The following is a 23,790-nucleotide window of genomic DNA, read 5'->3' on the forward strand; positions in this document are numbered from 1 at the left end:
TAGGTAACGACAAGCATAGTAATTTTTTAAATCGCATTATGCAATGATGATCACTTCGAACTGATGATTCGTTGTATAGACAATGTGGGTGATGAACAAGTTTATATTTTCTGAGTTCATTACTTAGAACACTATCGGAGCTCTATAAAGATTATTCGAATAGTCCTGGGGTTCCCGGTTTAATTCGAAACCTGTTTTCTCCAGCTGATTAGTCATGTTTCATCTCTCTAGATGTGCGTACCTGTTTTTCTTATTTATTGACCTTGTGTGGTGCTTCCAAATACAGCGAACTAAACATTGAGCTTCTTGCGTGGTTTTGTTAGTTTAAGAAGTGTTAATCTGTCCAAACATCAACTATACGTTAGTATCGTATGTTACTTCGTTTTTGGCCGAACCCTTTCAGAGCCGACTCGTCGGTAGAAGCGATCGTTCATTTCGGTTTAGGTTTTCGCCTCTCGACGTCAGTATTGCGTTGGCTTTGTAGCAGTGTAGATTGTAGGTTGTTTGATCTCTTGATCGATCTGGTGAGTTGAATTCGTTGTTATTTGTTTCGTGTTCTGATATTAGAAGCTTCCATACTTGTTTGTTTTGACTGATTGGGGATTTTTAGTTCTGATTACACCGGTTCGTTAAGACGCTCTTCCCCTGCGAGATTATTTCGTCAACTGCACTGTCGTTAATCGTTTCAATTTGGAATATGTTACTTTTTTGTTAATCTTCAACGGAAACACTGAAGGTCATAGTCTTGAACATGATTGAGTAACCTAATTCGATTATGGCTCATCTAGCAACAAAAGAGTACTGCGAAGCAAAGTTTTCCGCTCGATGAACCGTTCAAGGACGCATGTCTGAGGATTTTCCTTTCGTCTTGCAGAGCTTCAAATGAAGGTGGCATTGGTAGTGGCTGCAATGGCCGTTGCAGTTGCAACGGCTCAGCAGTCGATCGACAAGGTATACTTTCCAGAAAATGAAACATCGATTCTGGACTTTGCTAACCGCGCAAGTTTTGACGAAGTGGTCACACCAGATCCACTAGGGGTAAGTTACTTTCCGAATTTATTTTTAAGCTATTGGTACCGGTTCGGAAGGACACGGATTGTTCTTATTCTTATTATTTTATTTTCCATCACCAAATCAGCCTAATTCGCCGACGCTCTCTCCAATGACATTAATCACTGCTCAAGGTGAAAAATGTACCTGTGTGCCGTATTTCATGTGCAAACCCGAAGCCGAATTCGCAGATCAAAACAAGTTTAACGAGATTGACGTCAAGTAAGTATTTGCAAGCAAAATTATTATAAGAAGCGATTAAGAATATTCATTCATAGATTTGTAATAGAGCCAATCAGTTATATTCGAGGCGGCAGCTTATTAAGTGATTCTTGAACACAACACTGAAGATAGTCACAAAGTTTAAATACGTAAATATGTTAAGGAAGCTCCCTGAAAAGAGCTTGTTTCAGCAACCAATTTTTTCGTGCTTATTATTTTTTTCTGGAGTTACTTCCTTACTGGAAAAGAGCCTAGTTAGAGCTAAGTGTTCCTTTAAGCACTGGTTCCATTCTAAATTTGTTAAATTCTGTATTGTGTTTAAAATGAAATTTATTGGTATTCGCATTTGTTTGTTCGATCATTTGCATTTGTTTGTATGTTTTGGGTAGCAATAGAAGTAATGGACACTAGCAAAGGTTGTTTTTGTATTTGTTATTAAAATTAATAAAAAATTTATTAATTTTTTTACAATAAAAAACGTAATTTATATTCTCCGTTTAACTAGTGGAAATTTGGATATACATACTAAGATTTGCTTGATGAATTTCTTAGCTTTTTCACTTGTGAAAATTTTGATATACACATTAATTATTGCTTGATGGTTTTTTTTAGCTCTTCTATTTAGTACTCAACAGCAGATTTAACTCGGTACGTTTATTATCTCTTTCGCTGAAAATTCTGTAAATAAGCCACCAAGTTCAGCAATATTGATGGTAAATACAGTAATGACCCGATTTTGTCTACCCCCGATTTTAGCATCCTTTTTTTCCAGATTTTGTCAGCCTATAATTTATACTTATTCTCATTAGACTAAACACATCTATACTGGCAATATTAGGTGCATAAAGTCAATTATGACCTTGGCCACGTCTATACAATCATCTGAAGATCGAATTTTATAAATTTGAAATTCTTAATAATCATCCAAGAAACTTATCAATGTTACCTTGGATTACGGTACATAGAAAATGGAAGTAAAAAAGTAATGTTTATATTAACAAAATCATAAAACTAAGTCCCTTAGTTAAAATAATACTTGAAACCAGTCGAAAAATGTTATCCTGATTCTGCTAACCCTAGATGCAGCATGGGGCTGACAAAATCGGGACATTACTGTAGTTACTGACATCAATTATCAATTATACATGTTTACAAAAATGACATTTTTGCCATTCTCAAGTACCGTAATCCGGGGTAACATTGATCATTTTTTTTAGTTTTTCTTAAATTTTTCATTTCACAATACAAATGTTACAAGTTTCATATTTTTAAAACAAGTACTGGCACCCACCGCTCCTAACTATGTACTTTATTTTGTTTTTCTAAAGATTTAAACATGTTTAAATAAATGTTTTAAGTGATTTTTTAATTCAGCTGATATGGGGTAACATTGATCACCCAAGTAAACAACGTTCGCTAATATTGGAAATGTCGTTACTTTCTAAAATAAGGGCCCCTGAAGCCGAATATGAAGACCAAACTCTTACAAGTCATTTACTTTTTGAGTTATTTCAAAATTAAAAACACCTTGAACCGCGGAATACGCCTTAAAGTAGGCAATTTCCTCAGGAAATTCTACATTCGTAATAGTAATTAGTTAATGTTGCCTAATTGAATAAACTTATGAAAGATTTGACAACGGAATCGTTTTCGGAGATGCCATTTTTGGTAAGAACCGCATTTTCCTTGATCACATCGTCTGCAGAACTCATGTGAGACATGAATTTTTGGTAGTGTCAGTGAAAATGATAGAAATCATTGTTTCAAAAAGTTGACAAATTTGCGTATGAACTAAACGCAATTTTGGCAAAAACCTTAATTATCATTAGCTTATGAATATACGAAAGAGAGGCACCATTCATGGTTCGAAAATGTTTCATCAATAAATCTTTATTTGAACGTTTAACAAGATGAGTCATCCCGATCAATGTTACCCCGCTGATCAATGTTACCCCGGATTACGGTATTAAATTAAGTGTCTCTAGTAGCTTTAGGGGTTGCTGAACCTGATAGCTTTTGTGAAATATTACAGCACGTCACAATTTTGAGCTACAGGTTGCTAAAGTGGTATAAAACACTGGTTTAATTGATGTTTATAAGACTTTATCAACATGCTTGCACTCTCTACACAAAATTCTTAGTTTCACTTATATGGTAAAACACAATACTTTGCTATTATGAATAGGGTTCCTAGTACCCTTTTGACGAGTACCGGTTATAAATACCGCTACTGAAAGATTAATTTTGCAATAAGTATACTTTGAGTACTTTGAGAAGTGGTGCCAAGCATTGGGATTTAACAACAATGATCATCCTAGTGTGGATATCCGCCGGCTGCACAAATCAGTTATGGTTCCCGGAAAAAGCTATATGATACTGGTCCAATTTGCGATCACAAACCATCGCAAAGATTTTTACTTCAAGTATTTACAATCAAGATCGTTTACATTGGATCAACTAGGCTTCTCTTCGAGGGACAGGATTTTTGTCAACGAAAACCTGACCGTCACTGCTAGATCTATCAGAAGCAAGGCTCTCTTGGCCAAGAAGAATGGGAAGCTGTATTCGGTCATCACGCGAGATGGGATTATCTACGTCAAGAAGACCTCAGAGAGTGAGAGCCGCCGGGTGGAAACCGAAGATGAACTACTGAAGATCACAAAAACATGCTAGACCTTTCCTAATAAGCCATCTCTTTCCTTGTTGATACCATCCTTGAATTATCCCATGTTTCCAATCCTAAAAGTCAAGATTTAACTAAAAACTGCCTTTCCTGCGAAGTGGCCTCTGTCCTTCCAATCCTTCCTGACTATAGTCCATGTATCCACTCCTAAAAGTTGTTGCTGTTGTTGCTGTTGGGTTGGATCGGAGAGGATGACATCATTGCTGTTGCTGCTGCTACTTTGTGTGCAATTCGTAATATGAAATTTAATGAATGGAAGAACCATACCGTTCGTTTGTGCAAAATTATACTCTTGTTGAAAATTGTTTGCATTGTAAATTCACTAGATTAGTTGCATTTCATGTCTATTGGCATCGCGAAAACGAAAATGGAAATTAATATGTTTAATTTAGTAGACTGTAGTTATATGATTCTTGACCAGTTGATTGCTTTGCATTGCTCATTGAACACAATTATCAGAGATAATGGCTAGTATGATCCTAAACAACGCCTCAACAAATATATGTTTGCCGGGAGCTGTTGTCAAGGTAGCTCTCATTCCCGAAAAGCTTTCTATTTGTTGCTTAAACATGCAGAGTATGTGTGCTAGACAAATGACAAAATTTGAAGAGTTTAGTCAGATTTTGAATATCTCAGAGGTTGACGTTGCATGTGTTTGCGAAACCTGGCTGAATGAAACGAAATCAAGTGACATGATCAAAGTTGAAGGTTACCACACTTTGAGAAGTGATAGAGTGGGGAAAATCGGTGGAGGACTCCTAATTTACGTGAAGAAATCTTTAAAATACAAGCTTTTAGAATGTTCCTTTGTAGAGACCCGCAGGAAAACTATAGAATTCATGTTTGTTGAACTTTCCACCGCAAGTGATAAAATATTATTAGGTCTGTTCTACAACCACCCCGACTTGGACTGTTCCGATCTTATTAGTGACAAAATGATCGAATATGGCACTCACTATAATAATTTGATTCTGATAGGAGATTTCAATACAAATATTATGAAAGCAAGTCCCAAATCAAATCGCTTCAAAGATACCCTTATGTCTCTTTCACTATTTAACGTTGGACTGGAACCTACCTTTTTTCACCCGATTCTATACCATTACCCGGAATACCATTATCCGGAATGCAATTTACCGGAATACCACTTACCGGAATGTACCATTACCCGGAAAAACCATATACCGGAATGTAACATTTACCGGAATGCACCATTACCCGGAAAGCCAAATCTGGTAGCATTTCTACAGTTAATAGCTGAGAGCCTATGTCAGTCGACCACTTTTGCATTCTTTAAAAGTTTGACAAGTATGTAAGTACTCTAGTTCTGTAACGTCGTCGAATTTGCCAACCAGAAATAATTTTGAACCAGCGGTATTCAATTCTATCAACCTCAGCTCGATCTTTCTGAATAGCTTCACATTGTTGCAACTAGTATTACGATACCAAAATTTAATTGCACATGTCATTTATTTGCGATTTAATTAGAAAATTATCGCCCCTTAGGGTGCAGAACTACATGGGCACTTCCATAATTCACTTTGTCATGGGAGGTTTTTCTCGGTCGAATTATCTGAAGTTTTGCAAAAAGAGGCACTAAAGTACGACGCACATTGTGGCCAAATATGAACTAAGTAGCTTTCGAAAAACCTGGCAGCCGAAGTGAATCAAAAGTGTCAAGAATAGGATCAGGCTCCCTGTAGATCGAAAAACTATGTCTTCAAATTTAGGCTATACAACTAAACATTACAGGCAAGGATAAAAAGAATTAAAAGAATTATTGTTGTTATATATATTTGATGTCATATATTAACGAGGTCAATATAAATCGAAAAAATCGCCTATTGATTAAGGTAGGGTGCATTGGAGTAAATGAAACATTCCAGCATTTGAAAATGCTTAGATTTATGATGGTTTTCTTATTCCCTCAGTTAAAACAGTTTAGAATCCAATTTAAATATTGAGCTTGAGCTTGAGAGCTCAAGTTTAGAATCCAATTTAAATATTGTATCAAAAATAAAAAAATACACTAATCTTGTGGGGGAAGTGCAATTCTCATTTTAGCTTCAGGGCTCCCCCAAATCAACAAGATTTATTAAGCGACTTCGACAAAAAATCGACGTGATTTCGTTGTTGAGTCGTTGCACTCTTATATGGGACCGTTGCACTCTTATATGCGTCGCTATGGGTTGGACGCGCTCATCAAACTGTGCATTCAGCGCATGTGCATGTCGCTGTCGCCTTAAAAAATCGCCTTGATTTAGGAGATCCTTTATAGTTTGAGGAAATCTAAAAAAATCAAGACGAAACTTGGAGTGCCTTGGTGATCGAGAGTAGGGACACTATACGCCATTGTGACGTCCATCTCTGGAATCCGAAATATTGAACCTCAATAGATATACTTTTCCTTTAAATTGCCTTGATTGTGCTATTTTGCTACGAATGTCATAATTCTGAATATCTGTACCCCGAATCCAGGATAATATACTAGAAAGAATAGTAAGCAATCATAAGAAGAAGATAAGTCATTTTCGACTAAACACATTTTGCCAAAAATGCCGAGATCGTTGGAACTCGAAAGAACCGCCAACCAAATAAAGAAAGGTGAATATCAGATGACCCGAAAAGATTCATTCTAGAAAAAGAGATATACGGAGGATTTGCATTCGGTTGATTGACGTTTTCAGAAACGACATTCGTTGCATTGACACTCGGCGATAAGTAGCACAACCAATCGTGTTAAAAATTCTAACCATTGCTTATTAATTAACATTTGGACACTTGGAGAACCGACAGCCGAATGTTAAAAGTTAAGTTACATAGTTGAAGCCAAATTTAGCCAGCTCAGCCAAGACCAGCTGCAAAGATAAGTTGAAAGAACAATTTATTTTTAAAAGAAGGGTGAATCATCTATGAAATGCAAATATATGAAGATGGTGCATATTGACATGATCACAAGTACGAAGATATCCTCTCCTCTCGAAGACTCCTCTTCGATGCTTACGTATTTTGAAGGAAGAACATCGCCTGTCCGTTATTATATTTCAAGTCAAAATACTGACCTGAAGGACCGTAAAACGATTAAAAGAACGTTAATGAAAAAGGCGAGAAATAGAGAAATAATTTTCCGGTAAATGGTCTTTCCGGGTAATGGTTTTCCGGTAAATGGTTCATTCCGGTAAATGGTTTTCCGGTTAATGGTCTTCCGGTAAATTGCATTCCGGGTAATGGTTTTCCGGGTAATGTCGGAGAACCTTTTCACCCCACTGGTGCTTCCCAACTAGATCTTATGTTAACAGACAACGTAGAAAACGTTCTTAGGTTCAATCAAATCAGTGTTCCCAACATATCCCATCACGATCTTATCTTCGCTTCGCTTGACTTCGATACTACGAAGACCAATAATGATGTTTTTTATAGAGACTATAAGGCACTTGATCCGGAAATTGTTCTCAACAAATTTAACGAATCTGACTGGGAGCGGTTTTATTCAATCACTAATCCTGATGTATTAATTGATATGTTTAACAATACTTTGAATTCAATCCATGAAGAATGTGTTCCTCTACGTAAAGTTAGAAAATCTAAGAATAAGGTTAACCCTTGGTTTAACAGTCAAATCCAAATAGCTTTCATAGATCGAGATCGAGCTTATAAAAAATGGAAGCATTCTGCTGATTCAGATGATTTTGCACGCTATAAAATACTTAGAAATTTATCAAATCGACTAGTGACTCAAGCAAAGCGAAGTTATTATAATGCGCAATTTAGTGGAGAGATGACAACAAAAGACTTCTGGCACAGAATTCGTCATACAGGATTAGGTAAGCCAAATTCCAACATAGAAAGCGATTTTAATGCAGATGAAATTAATGCTTCATTTCAAAGGCATTTTACATCGCAGATACGCACTATTACGCATGATCCCAGAAATAACAATGACAGACGTTTTGCCTTCCAGCCGGTGCGAATTTTCGAGATTATTAATGCAGTACATGAAGTAAAATCAAATGCGATTGGGCTTGATAATGTTCCAATAAAACTGATAAAGAGTCTACTACCATTGGTGTTGGCACCCCTTTCACATATTTTCAATAATATCATTGAATCCTGTGTTTACCCTCAAGTGTGGAAACTAACAAAAATAATCCCATTCAGGAAAAAATCTAACGTTTGTTCATTGAACAACTTACGACCCATAAGTATAATAAGCGCAATATCAAAAGCATTTGAACGAATTCTGAAAAACCAGATATGCTGCTTTATTCACGAAAATAACATGCTATCATCTTTGCAATCTGGTTACCGTAGTGGTCATAGTACCAAAACTGCGATGTTGAAAGTTTGTGACGATATAGGCGTCGTATTAGATAGAGATAGTAAAGTTGTTCTTGTACTTTTAGACTTTTCGAAAGCATTTGATACGATCTCGCACTCTATTATGTGTCACAAATCAGAAAATTTTTTCAACTTTAGCAGAAATGCAGTAATTTTAATACATTCTTATCTCAATAATCGCCAACAAGCTGTTTTCTGTAATAATACTCTTTCCAGTTTCCTTCCCGTTTCCTCTGGTGTTCCCCAAGGGTCTGTTCTTGGTCCTATTCTTTTTAGTCTTTATATTAATGATTTGCCAAACGTTGTAAAATATTGTTCTCTTCACCTTTTTGCAGATGACGTTCAATTATATTTAGACTGCACCAAGAAAAGTATTGAAGAAATCACAAGACTGGTAAATTTTGACCTCGAAGCAATTCGATTGTGGTCACTAGAAAATACCCTCAAACTAAACGCGACAAAAACTTATGGTATAATGATCAGTCGAGAAACCAATGTAGAAAAACCTTTACTGAGAATCGACAATGAAAGCATCGAATTCGTAGATTCGGCAAACGTTCTAGGGTTCACGATACAGAATAATCTCAAGTGGGATAAATATGTTTTGAAGCAATGTGGTACAATTTACGCTTACCTTCGAGTATTGTATGCAAACGGAAATTTGTTAAATCGCTCTACCAAAATAAAACTATTCAAAAGCTTTATCTTGCCTCATTTCATATCGAGCGATTTCTTAATCGGCTCTACCTCTGTTCATGTTCAGAGTAGAATGAGAATAGCTTTGAATTCTTGTATTCGCTTTGTTTTTAATCTCCGTAGATTAGATCCTGTTTCGCACCTGCAACCTATGCTTCTGGGATACTCGTTTCAAAATTTTATAAAAGCTCGCTGCTGCATATTATTGCATAAAATAAGCACAACCAAAATGCCTGGGTGTCTCTATGATAAACTCCGACCATTTCATAGTCCAAGAGCTAAACAATTTATCATTCCTACGCACTTTTCCTCCGCTTATGGCAAAACATTTTTTGTTAGAGGTGTTGTTCTGTGGAATTCATTACCAAACTACATGAAAAATCAGCAATCTGTGTCTGTGTTCAAAAAGCAATGTCAGGAGTATTTTAATTAGTCAAGAATCAAAATTGTGTATTTTATTGTATTTTTGTTTATGTTCTTTGATGAGATGTTTAAAAATCCATGCCAGTATGCTGTGTAGCATTTAAAAAGACGTTAGTCTTAAGCTATCGGAGAAATAAAAATCAAATCAAATCAAATCAATAAATGTAAAGCATAAAGCATTGGACAAAATATAACAACTATTTAAAATTCGTCGATACACACAAGTTTGCTGAAGCTTTCACGAGACGCGACGGAAGCTTATTCTTTATTTTTATTAATTGAAATGCAAATTTTGTATGATGTTTGGATCACATTCATTCGATCTGTCCTTTAACCATACATAGTTGATCGTTTAATATGAAATTCGAAAAAAACGTCAAGTTGCACATGTATTGTGTAATATTGTATGTGGTGCGGAAAATTAATATGTTATTCACTATTTTCATGTTATCACCTAGCTTTTCATTCACAAAGAAGGATTTAAAGATTCAAATCATGTTCAAAGTTCAATGTTTAACTGCGATACTTGACGCACCTCTAAATGCTTCAATATCCGGAAAGCTTTCTTCATATGTGTGCCTAGTTATCTAGAAAGCTTGATATTCACCATCAGCAGGATCATTTGTACTGGATAATAGATAGTTTGATAATCTTGTTTTGTGACCATAGGATCTACTGAGTCATTGCCGTTCAAAAACTTCGCCCTATTATTATTACTTTTAAATGTTCCAGCCTTCTAACGTTTTCATGTATAGAGATAAACCATCCTTAATGGTTAAAATCTTTTAATTAGAATAAGTTCTGTCGACAATTTGTAAAACTGAATTTCGAGGCGAAAAGCCAGAAAGGGGGCGAAAGTGCTAGTATGGTAAAAATTGAAAACAACGATTTATAACAATCCTTGAAGCCGCTTATTTTAAGATTATACTCTTATGCATTTGAATAATTAATAATTTCACATTTCTTTTTGATTATACCCTAAGCTTGCTCATTTCTAAATCATGTTACGCAAAACATGACGATTGTCAAAAACACAATATTTGTGTAATGCAAATGTGGATTGTGAAATATGCGCCAGCAACTGAGAGTTTCCCAAAAGATGAGGTGGAAAATATCTGAGTTCTCCTGAGTTTTCAAAAAAAAAATAATATCATCTTTTTATTGTCTACCTTTATCGTTTTATCGTTACATTGCAGAATGAACCTATGAAATAGGTTATCATTATTATTATTTAAAAATTCCTAAAATTGATTTCAACAATTTTATAAATTATAATAGATTTAAAATGAAACATTAACGAATCTATATAAGATTTAAGAACAGGAAATAAACCAAAATTGTATCAATAGTCGCAGATTAGTAAAAATTGAGTCTTAAGATACGCAAAAATGTAATTTTCGTTACGCTGTGTTACTGATCTACTAATGTTTCTTTTGCGTTATCTTTACCTGGAGCTTGTCCAGGATCTACGCATAAATAATTATATTGGCAACCTTCACAAAAGTTTTCTGTTATAACCATCTCATTAATACTTACTGCTTCTAATGAAATTTGAAACAAAAAAATGTTATATAATTTTTTAAATTACTCCACCTAGATTTCTGAATGACACATAGCTCATAAACGGACCATTGCTTAAAAAAAGTATTTGATTATAACTGCTTCTGCTTTTTGTACACCAATAAAGTCTATTTAATTGATCGATAGTATTAAGGTGAAACATCTCGTAATTCAAAGATGGTCGCCACAATGGCTGACTTGTGCCCCTACTCATGTTTCTAAAGTTACTAAACTGGAGAAATAGTTGGCAAACGTTTCTGATTTTCTTTTTTTAAACTTTCTGCTAGTGCACGAAGCTAAAATAAGAAGTGCACTGGTTGTTGGATGCTTTCTTTACGAGATGTATGCCTTTGAAATTTGAGTGCAATCTTGTTGATACCAAACTCCTCCAAACACCTTAACGGCAGTGAAGTTAAAAATGTAAGGTTGAAAAATCGACTGAAGTATTACATGTACTTGAGCCGATCTATCTCCTACATCCGCAAATCAATGCAAACATTTTTGGCAGCATATTAAAAAACGAGTCTGAGCTTCCATGGTACGGTTCGAATACGTTAAAATACTTTAACTTTCAAGGCGGACTAGTAAAAACATCATGAAGATTATGGGTACATTTCAAAATCCAGGTATAAAAGTTTTTTTTTTCCAAAAACGTACATATAATAATTTTTCTCCGCAAAGCAAATTTGATGGATAGATAAAATAACTAAAAATTGAATAACAGGTAACTGCCCTTCCTATGTAAACCTTATGGACCGCGGAAAAAAATATGCGTAGAACGGCAGATAATTACTCATTTCAAGATGCGCTGATCCATTTTATAGTTTTCTAGTATTTTTTTTTATCAAAATCCAATTGCTGTTTTCCACATTCGTTCATCAAAACCCTTTTATAACACAAAACACGTGATTTATACTAACATTTTCCCAATGTTCTAGCTATAATCCGGACAGCTGCCAGGATGTGCTGGATGTGTGCTGTCGCGCCGAAGATTCCTTGGTAGTGCCCATGAATAACACCCCCGGAGTAGTTTCAAACAGGAAGCCCCTTGGATGTGGCTTAAGGAATATTGGCGGTATTGATTTCACGCTTACTGGAAACTTTGTGAGTATTGAAGATTTGTTTTTTTTGTGAAGCGATAAAAATTAGCTTTAATTTTTCAATGATTTCTTTCATCAGAATAACGAAGCTGGATTTGGCGAGTTCCCTTGGACGGTTGCCATTATCAAAACTGCCGATAGTTCTAGCCATTGCGGAGGTTCGCTGATTCACCCTAACCTGGTACTGACGGGAGCACATTGTGTGCAGGGTTTCCGCAGAGGCCAACTGAAAATTCGAGCCGGTGAATGGGACACTCAGACAACGAAGGAACGTCTACCATTCCAAGAACGACTGGTCACCCGAGTCAACAGCCATCCTGACTACAATCCGAGAACGTTGGCCTATGATGTAGCTGTTTTGGAACTGGAAAGTCCCATCAATTTGGCCGATCATATTAATATCGTTTGTTTGCCACCCAACAACTACGATACGAGGCGATCTGATTGCTTCGCCAGTGGCTGGGGAAAGAATCAGTTTGGAAAATCAGGTCGCTACAGCGTAATTATGAAGAAAGTGCCTCTTCCGATCGTAGAATCGTCAACATGTGAACGTCAACTGCAAGCGACTCGACTCACGTCTCGTTTCCGATTGCATCAAACGTTTATTTGCGCTGGAGGTGAACCTGGCGTTGACACATGCGAAGGAGATGGCGGTGCCCCATTGGTTTGCCCAGTCGGTCCAGCTAATGAAAATCGATATGCTCAGATGGGAATGGTAGCTTGGGGCATTGGATGCCATGGCAAAGTCCCAGCAGTTTATTCCAATGTGATGAGATTCCGATCCTGGATTGATAACGTGGTCAGGACTCTTGGTTTCGATACATCTGTATACGATGCTACTCAATCACAATTTTCGGGGTTATTTGCATAGGTTTGTAGATTATTAGAATATTTGAATAAACATGACATTAAGTATTACAATCTGTGACTATTGAAAGAACATCCATTTTATGTACAAGCTTAAAAATAAAAATGTTTGCATTTGAGATGCAAATCTTGGCTAAACGTCCTCCAAACGCGGTAACACAAAATAATCGAAGGACATCTAGCAACGATTATATAAATCACCGCCGCCCTAGCAAGAACAATCTATCTTTGACATCGCATTTCTTGTAAAATATCTTACCACGTTTGGTGTTCCTGCGTTTGATATTTGCATATCAAGAGCCCACATCAATAATATTTACGTTTATTGAGAATATTGCCTCTTCTTTTTGAATACTTTTGATTACTCTTTTTTGTCCCAAGCCCAAAATACCGTCATATACTTTATTTAGGATTGCTTAATCTTTTGCCGTTCTCGAAAACATAATAGCACGACAAGTTTTTGAGACACTTGCGTTTGAAAATGCAGACTTTGTTGGCTTAAGCCAACTCGCATGCATTTTTATAGCCTGTATGGTGATTAATTTGTTTAAGAGTAATGTTTGATCCGTTGAATCTGTAACTGCACTGCAACTGATTGTTTGTTTTTCGGTTTCCTCGTTTTCCGCGTTTGGTTTGTCACTATGAGTATCGGCATAAACTTTTATTTGGTTCGACATTATAAGCAAAAGGTTCACTTTATACAACGAACTTTGAATGGTTCGCCACTGTAAGTGTCGGCATTAATGTGTTCTGTGATGGTCGAGCCAAGTTTTGTTTTTTTTATATGAGTAAAATATGATAACACATGCTTTCGTCCTGCCAGCTGTAGGAAGGCAGCGTCCATTTATTACGTAACGCTAAAATTTGAAATTTTTGACCCCCTCCTCCCCCTCCGTAACGCTTTTTGTATGAATAATTTCAAATTTTTGTATGAGCCGTAACGCTGGAGCCTACTCCCCCTCCCCCTAGAGCGTTCCGTAAGTTGTGGATGTTGCCGAATGTTGCGTTAAGCTATTTGTTCAACAAACTTTGAAAGGTTAGTCACTTTTAGAGTTTGCATTATTTTCTTCGTCTTGGAAATGTTTCATATCAATTGAAAATACTATCACTTATCAAATTGAATCCTGTGATCCAATGATCCTCTCCATTAACAAACATCCTTCCCAGTAACCTTTGTGGAGATGCAGAGGTAAACGCGGTCTCCAAATAGCAAATGTTACACACCAACATTCCTTCCCTCAATCCCATCTGACTGCAAGGACGTGGCCAGCGCCGTTATTGACCCTGTATAAATAGAGGCACTGAATTATAAACACTGAATAAGATTATGACAAATCCCAGCTGAACTTCTAGTTAATTCTTTATACATATTCACTGACTTCGGTCAATCACGGAATAACAACCATCGATATGTAAAGTCAGTCTAAGCTAAGCTAAAGCGATTGATTGGCTTCTTTTGAAGTTAATAATACTTTTTATAACAAACATTTCTTGCGTTCAGTTTCATAAGGGCGTATCTGCAGTGATCGATTTCCCTTCATCGATGTTCTCTTTTGCTAATAACTTGGCCGAGTGACTGTCTTTGACTGCTGCTTTTGATTTTGAGGAGATAGTAATCATCTCTCTTTGTTGTCCTGCATCGTAAAATGCTACGAAAGCTGACTGAATGTCATGTACTAATCCAAACAGAAAATCGACGAAGAGAAATCGATCACTGCAGATACGCCTGTATGATACTCAACGCGAGATTTGGATGGTTTAAAAAAGTATCGTATTCTGCCGTGTTCAAGAAACGACGAATAATGCATGGAACATTCAAGCATGTTGGAAAGGTCGGTTTAAGCTAAAATATAAAATTAAATTATTATTGTTAAAAAAAAATAAAATGAAATATTATTTACTTGTGCAATTTGTTCCAAAGTTTAACCTACATGAAAGTTAAAGTGTATGCTTGCTGGATTGGAACACTAAAAAAATTAATACACTATAGCTACTCTAAATTTCATGTAAACATTAATAGAACCAGTTTTTTTAAGTCCTTTTTTTTCTAGAAATTGTTCTAGACGGTCCAATCATTTACTTGGTGGGTATCTCTAAAATATTTTTTCACATAATATTTTCTCTCATAGACATCGTGAGCTTCTCGAAGCGATGTTTTTGATGTTACCACTTTTCATCGACATTTTCCTTTCTACAGCTTTTATAGCAGAAGCTTGGAAGAACTTTACCGTTATAGCAAACTAAATTGTGCGTATTTTAGCACAACCCATTTTATATCGCCAACAAATCTTGTTCTTAAAAAACGAAGACATATTCAACATTTTATTTTTGAAGCTTCAAATAAAGTGGCTGATCCGCAGTGGTATCATGTATCATCACTATTAGTAGGGCGGTTTTTAACGTGTTGTAAGCAATTTTGATTTTGTGTATCTATATAAATAAAAATGGAATGGTGTTTGTATGTCACGAAATGGCTTGAGAACGGGTCAACTGCTTTGCATAATTCTTTCACTGTTGTATTCGACAGGGGATGCAACGTGTTCGTACGGAGAAAAATTCTAGGAAAGCTTCCGGAATAGTCAGGAAAACGGGAGAAAACTAATCTGTCATTTTGTATGGGAGATTTCGAGCAATTTTTCAACAGCCTACTTGATGGCAGAACGAAGTTTGCCGGGACCACTAGTATTTAAATAAAATGAATGAATGTATAAAAAATCTTGGTATTTAATAAGGATAAAGTAGAAAACAATTAATAAGTCCACTATTACTGAAATATGTTCCAGTCCGATTGTATTTTTAATTCAACTGCTCATATTATTTTTCTCTAAATATACTTTTTTTAGCTAACAGTAAAGCCAAAAAAAAAAGACTCTCAAATGGGCACCATTTACAAAATCAATTACACGTAATTTTTTTGGAAATTATTATCTAACTGATAATTTGCTTAGTCGTTGCTGCTTGAATTTATACCGAATTTTCGTTTCCGACCATAACATTTGTTGGGCATCTATCGATGTTGATCGATCTTTTTTTATTCGTAAAGAAATGAATACATCAATTGAGATTACCATTTCAAAGTTACACAATAATTTACAGCTACAGTCCGGTCTCTTATTATACGCCCAATTTAATTTCTCTGCTGTCTTTTAATATATTCAGGTCAAATTCGGTAAGTAATAAGTTCAAATTATGTGTTAGCCACAAACGAAAAATCATGTTTATCTCATTAGAAACAGTTTACTCTAAAACGGCTTAACATGAAATGATTTTAAAAGTATATGAAAAGCCCTATATTTACTGCAAATACGCCAACGCAAAGCTTGCAATTCATATTATGTAAGAAAAATGACGGTACCGCACAGAAACCCGAAACAATGATTCTCCGTTTTAAGCAGCGAAAAATAGCTTATTGATAAAAAAAAATCTGAATGAGACATATGTTTTATTGTAAAAGATTGCGAATCATTAGCTCCGTAGATGCGTTATCAATTTTAAAAATTAACCATTAGCTCATTATGCTCATAAATTATAAACACATGTAAAAAATGTGCTCCGCAAAAATGTTTTCCATATTTTTTCAAGCATAATATTTTAATAATATTCGCCACTGTCTGAAATAAAAGACCTACAAGGTGGAAGACAGATATTTTTTAAAGACAGTTTATGCTGCACGCATACCTGGAATCACGATACAGTCGACTCTCCATAACTCGATATTACTATCACTCAATATATTCTATAACTCGATGAATTTTTCGGTCCCTTCCAAATTCGGTCCCTTCCAAATACATCGTGCTCTCCATATTCCATAATTCAATATCTCCACTAGTAGATGTCATATGTGAAGTAAATTTCTCTCAATAACTCGATATATGTATTTAAAAAGGTTTTATTCCATTTTTCCGGAAAGACATTTCTCGGATACCCCATCTCCCGGAAAGATATTTCCCGGCAAACCATCTCCTGGAAGGCCCCATTTCCCGGAAAGATATTCAACAATAACAAAAACAATCCACGTCAAAAAAAAACACATTTACACAAATGATGTATCGTCGTTTGGGGTGACATTACGCCATAAGAGTAACTCTGGACTACATTTTTTACAGCAGTGTAATATTAGAATCATGATAACAGTGTAGCAATTTTCAAGAATATTTTGTGAATAGCCATTAGATTTTCATAGATTAGTTTTTTGGCGTTCATGCTAGCCACGAGATGCATCGAAAACGGCATTCAAAGACACCCTTCAGGCCCAATGTCATCCCGCACGGTGGTAATACTTCATTCATGTATATGTTGGGAAAATCCATGCCTATCTACATCCTCACTTTTTATGTTGAATTAAAACATTTAAAAGTTTATCAATTTAGGAACAGGCAACGTGATTTTAACTTTTGTCCTTATATTTGATATTTCGATTGGAATAGCAGTGGGGACGGACCTGGTGTAGTGGTTAGAACACTCGCCTCTCACGCCGAGGACCTGGGATCGAATCCCATCCCCGACATAGTCACTTATGACGTAAAAAGTTATAGTGACGACTTCCTTCGGAAGGGAAGTAAAGCCGTTGGTCCCGAGATGAACTAGCCAAGGGCTAAAAATCTCGTAAATAAAGTCAAACCAAACCAAACCGACCAATAGCAGTTTTGCCGGCTAATTTAGTAGCTCATAAATAAGACCTATTTCAGCAAATCCCCTAAAAAAATATTTTCAGTTGTAATTGTTCTATGCACAATATTTTCAACAAGTGAGCGAGGTTACGGCTCGATTTTCTATTAGATCAAGGATTCTTTCGCGTAAAGATTTTTTGTTTTCAAACAATCCGATTGCATGTTTGGTTAGGTCTATTTATGTACAGAGTGTTCACAAACTTTTCGAACAAAAAATATGGAGAAGATTACACATCTAAAAATATGTTGTAAATTGTACTTTATTTTCATGCATTGTTTTTAGGTAGCATCAAAATAAACCTTAATTGCAACGACCAAGTCATTATTTTTCAATCGAATTCACTTTAAATTTTCATGATTTTGTAATATTTAACCATTTTTAGTCGAAAATTGAATGCATATTAATTGGAGTTTACATAATGATGTAAAAACGCACGAATTTGTGTTTCAATTGGTTGCAATAGTCTGTGACATTTAGCTGTATAGTTGCACGTTAATTGCAACGAATATTAAGGCTATTGTAAGCCATTCTGTGCTGACATTTACCTCACAAGAAAAAATAACCACGAAGCTTTATTTATGGTGCAGTCCGAGAAGTGGTATTCCGGGAAATGGGTTTCCGGGAAAATTTAAATATTGATTGTCAGTACAAAAAATGTTTTATCGATCATTTTGAAAAAAAAAAATCCAATGTTAAAATGTTTTCAACAAAATGATATTGTTTTCTATCAGAAGTGATCATGAAACTATTAGAAATACAGAAATTCGATCCTTTAAAATTGGGATTTTTTCCATGTCGGTGTGTTCTATAACTCGACAATCTCATAAATCGATGGTCTTCTAATACCGAGTTATAGAGAGTCGACTGTATTATCAAAGTTGAATGAATCTGAAATTTTCCTTTGCAGAGTTTTTTTTTTAATTTAACGTCATTTTTTTAAAAAATCCTTTGCTTCAAAATATTCTACCGGAGAAAAATTTAAATATTCGGGTTTTAAATGCGAAAAAGTCCCAGGGGGACGATCCAACATGTTTAATTTGAAGTATCATAAAAGTTTTCTAACAACAAGGCCCACACAAGGCCCCCTGGTTTATAAATAAGAAAAAGTTTTGAATCATGAATGAAAAGTTAGATTTATTTTATTGAAAACATAATTTCCACTGCCAGGTGTGGCCCTCAAAAGCAGTTTGTCCTGTTATATAAGAGGTTCAGAATGCACCAGTTAAAAAAATGTTCCGAAATATAATTTTTTGCGATTCCGTTGCAAACTAATCAACTTTTCATTGATAATTTGCACTACACAATGGCCTACTTTTCCTACCAAAAAAAACAATGCTGAAAAGTTCTACTTTTCAGCACTGTTTTCGGTGCTGAAAAGTAGCAGTTTTCAGTTCTGTTTGGAAGGCGTCAGCAAAATATCCCAGTCTATTCTGCTATAGCATCTGATTCTATAGCTGATGTGCGATACAGATGCAAGACTGGTGATATTGTTGGCGCGATAAAAACATTGAATCGGTTTCTCGCCGAAGTTGCATTTTCTCAAAATCTATGCGAGATGCCTAACTTCGGCAGAGGTGCAACAAACTTTGTGACATTCGTAGATATTACTAAGTCGCAGCCTACGCGATTGAAAAATACTACGCGTGGATGTATGCTCACGTGGTTTCTGTTGAAATGTTTATTTGTGCTTTTGGAAATGAGCCAGCTTAAACGGAGTTTTTCCTAATAGCAAAAAATGTTGTATGCAACTCGTTGCAAAACTCGATTTTTTCAGCACTCGTTGTATTTATCCAACTCGGCGAGCCTCGTTGGATAAATGTACAACTCGTGCTGAAAAAATCATCATTTTGCAACTTGTTGCATAAATAACTATTTTTATTGCAATTATAAAAAATGAGTTTCCAATAGACTCTACTGTTTATTTTAATAACAATGCATTGAATTAAGCATGAAAAAATGTTTTTTTTGTGTATTAACGACATTTTACACCACACGGAGAAAGAAGGCTTCAGTTTGAAACAACCATTTCGTTGGTTGAAATTCAAAATCAAGTATATGTTGTTCCAAACTACATTTTTGTTGATGGAAATCCACAATTTTTGTTGAAACAAATTCGATTCATAGTTGGTATCATACTCTTATCTCTTAATAAAATTTTGTTTGATTTGAGCTTATAATGTATATGTATCAATCAAATGTTTGCTTTACTTTCAACAACATATGGGTTGTTGATTTTTGCCACTACCAAACTAAGTTATTAGTTTACTTGCTTCAAGTCAACAAAGCGCGGTTTGTTAAATTACTGCTTCTCGAGCTTTTGTTATAAAAAAATTTCGTTTTGGAAATGTAAAACAGATAGTGCTAAACTCAAATTGCCTGCTTATGTGTTCTAACTAAACGAGTAATATGTTTTCCAGAAATATTATCTACGAATTTACAGGATTCAAATGGAGTTTTGGTAGTCCGGCAAACAAGTACCTGAACCATCATCAAAAAAATTTCGTATACATTTTACCCCATGCGGAGAAAAGTATTTTTGTCGTAATTTACATTTGATAGCAAAAACATTTATACTTATATTGTCTTCATAGAAAAAGCATCGATATTACGATTCAATGTTTAAACGCAAATAAATACAATCCACTGCACAAAGAATCTTGCAGCCATATATATTTAGAGTAAAAGTCAGCGCCGGATGTTAATAATAGAAAGTATGGGCACGACTTCACCATACTGCTATTTCGAGACTAGTGAAGATAAAAATCTGATTTTTACACATTTGATTACTGTACCCAACAAGAGTAGATTGCGATTTTTCTATAAACAAATTAATTATTAATGTATTTATTACGCAACATTTTTTTTTTTTGAAGCATCTCTTATCAGTCTTGCACAAATTGCGTTATTTTTGAGCGACTTTGTTTTACAAAATTTGTTCTATGTCAGAAACTGCGTATATAGTCAAACCTCCATGAGTAGATATCTGAAGGAACCATCGACTCATGGAAATATCGAGTTGTGGAAACAAATGCTTTGGAAAGCTGTTTGAGGGGACCAGCTTTAGTATGGTTCCATGAGTCGATATCGAGTTATGGAACATCACTGTAATAAAAATCTGAAAAAATATATTCATCTGCGATAATAAGATAATTGATCGTACTATCACTTAATCAAATTGAAATTTTATACTTAAGCATGTAAATTTTGTATTAGAACTAAAAATCCGATTCTTGTCATGGTCGATATGAAAATGGTCAAAAACAAATCCTTAAAATTAAGTTTGTCATTCTGCTTTTTTTGTTGTTCATTATAAATAAATACGAAATAAATAACAGTAAACCTAACAACTGACAATGGTTTGTGGTAAAGATTGGCAGATTCAAACGAATTTTCTTTGTTTGAAACAACGTAAATTTTTGATTGTTTTTATGACTGTCATAGTAGATAATCGACTTCTAGCTTGTTTCAAACAAACTCTTGTTGATCCAAACAAACTCATGTCCATGCAAAAAAAAACTTAAAAAATGATTTGTTTTAATCACCCCTAAGAGGCTGAAACAAACTAAATTTTGGTTGTGCAAAATTTAATCTAAGCTTTAGTAAAAAATATAACATAAATTTGCTCATATTTATCATTTTTTTTTCTCCGTGCAGAAGGATGCATTCGTGTCGGATGTTAAAATGCTTTAAAATAGGTTGAACTAAAGCCTTGTGTGGACAGTTTTATATTTTTAAAGTGACCAGACGTCCCACTTTTCGCGAGACAGCCCCGCATTATATCCACTTGTCCCGCGCTGAAAAATATCCCGCGAAACGTCCCGCATTTCACTTCAATCATCAAAATGTCTCTCATTTCTAGAGGTGTTGTTTTAATGCCTTGTTTTTACTTTTGTTTATTTTTTGAATAGCTTTACTTTACAAGTTTATCCAATTTTTAATTATGTCCACCGAATTGTTATTATTTTTAAGAACTCGACAACAGCCACACAATTCACTTAGCAACAGAAAAGAGTATAAAAGTTTTAATTATGGTTCATCTGTCATTGAAAATTGAGACAAATTTGATTTATTTTAAAATTTGACTCAAATGAAATTTTGTTATGATTTTCATAATTTTCTAGAACTCAAATGAAAAACAGAGACATTCAAAAGAGATTTTCAAAACTTATTTGATTATTGTGTATCCAACAAACTTAGAAAAATCGTGAAAACAAAAAATCAACAGATTGAAACATAAGTTTTAAGTTGCATAATCAGTCAAACTTTGAACAGCCCGTCTGAAGTAAGACATAGAAGTACGTTTATTCCAGTCCAAAGATTGGTGCACACAATTGACAAAAAATTGAAATGTTAGTATGCTTCTGTTTTCTGAAATAAACCAAAAAAAAAATGCACAACAGAAATCGAATGTAATATTTCCAGTTTAGAGCTACATTTTATTTACTAGATTTTGACTACATGTTTCTTGTTTACAAGTTTTTTAAGCAAATCGATGTCTTTGTTTGACTATTTGCTTTGTGGTTGAACATGTCCTCTCGTACACCCTTTTCTTTTTGCTGGTTGTCTACTTACTCCCTAACCTCGACCAAACCGCGAGTTTTACGGTTCCCCAAAACTAACATAGTCCAATAAGAGGCAAATAAGATTTTGTTAATTAAATCAATAGAATTCGGCTCCGTAATGCCTAAGGGTGCTTGAGCCTGTTAAATAAACGATTAAGCAAGAAAAAGCTACATTTTTTTTAGTAATTCAGCTATTGCCTACATAAACCTTAAAAATGGTAACTGTTAGCTCTGCCTAGCTCTTGCTGAGTATGGCTAGCGAGTTCATATATTCTAAGAAAATATTACAATTGACAATCATTTTTGTTTGGTTGCCCAAAAGTGTTGCCCTTTACGACATGTTTTCACTGTAAGACAGTTGTATACCGTAAAGTCACCAATCACCGTGCGGCCTCCATTCACCGTGCACATATACTAATGCCTACAGAATATTCATACAATTTTTACAAATTATTCTTTTGTCAGCAAAATAAGATAAAACTGATGAAATGAAGTAGTTTTTGTCACAAAGCATTTTGAAAAACCTAGCTTATGCAGTCAAAATCATGTGAATTCTGTTTGATAATGATATTTTTCAACACTCTTAGGGATGGTACACAAATTATGTCACGCTAAATTTCAACTTTTTTGACCCCCTCCCCCCCCCCCCCCTTTGTCACGTTTTTTGTATGAGTCCTCCGAAATTTTTGTAAGGCTTGTCACGCTTGGTTTGACCCCCTCCCCCCCTCGGAGCGTGACGTAATTTGTGCATGACCCCTTAGTAGAAACGCCAAAAAATCACATTTTTTCATTTTAACGATAGAGTATGATTTTTTTTTAATTTCAACAAGTTTTCACTGTGGATACTATTAGTAAGACGTATTTCATCGTATGAGCAATAAGATTTTATGCAAATTAGAATTTTTTATTTTGTTCCAGTCGAAACCCAAATGCACGGTGAATGGACCCTTTTCAATATATTATATGGTTCCTTTTACCCTGCATTAGTGTAAAATGCATGAAACTATTCGGTAATATTAGATTTATTGTTATGTTGCCATTGAACTACTTCATATTTAGTTTTTGAGTGAATATGGAATGGTTTGGACAATACAGTCAAACCTCCTATAACGGTTTTAATGAAAAATAATGATTTAGACAATTTTAATTTTTTATGGTTTCCATTGTAAATGATGATTTGAATACTCTTGAAAATGAGTGCGCACACTACTAGCAATATAGTTGCACCATCAACAACGTTTCGTCGAGATACAAAATTAAATCATGACGAAAATTATACGCACGGTGAATGGTGCACTAGTGTGCACGGTAAATGGTGACATAGAACGGTACGAGGCGACCTTAACATTACATTTTCAAACATACTTTTTGAGTAATTTTTTGTTATGCATCATAGATTTTTCCCTGAATTATTATATAATTGCACGCTACGTAGTGGTATTTTAGTGTGCTTCAAATTATTTGGAAAAGTTATTTAATTTTTTGAACTGCAATTTTTTTTTAGCTTTGTGTGTTTTATAAATTAGGAAATGTTTCCAATCATTACTGAAAAGTTCGATTTATTTCATTGAAAACATAATTTCCTACTGCCATGTATTGATGCTACCCACAAAAGCAG

General features: G+C 34.9%; 1 protein-coding gene across 1 annotated transcript; it reads left to right on the forward strand.

Moving 5' to 3' along the window:
• The first annotated feature begins 260 nt into the window (after nucleotides 1–260).
• Nucleotides 261–12,987, forward strand: LOC5575334 (tryptase). The gene is made up of 5 exons (XM_001655661.2): nucleotides 261–524; nucleotides 875–1,038; nucleotides 1,139–1,272; nucleotides 11,911–12,076; nucleotides 12,152–12,987. Exons 2-5 carry the CDS (start codon nucleotides 883–885, stop codon nucleotides 12,941–12,943), a joined length of 1,248 nt encoding a protein of 415 aa, XP_001655711.1. The 5' UTR covers nucleotides 261–524; nucleotides 875–882; the 3' UTR covers nucleotides 12,944–12,987.
• Nucleotides 12,988–23,790: the final 10,803 nt, after the last annotated feature.

This window comes from Aedes aegypti, chromosome 3 (genome assembly GCF_002204515.2).
Source record: "Aedes aegypti strain LVP_AGWG chromosome 3, AaegL5.0 Primary Assembly, whole genome shotgun sequence".
NCBI classification, from domain to species: Eukaryota; Metazoa; Arthropoda; class Insecta; order Diptera; family Culicidae; genus Aedes; species Aedes aegypti.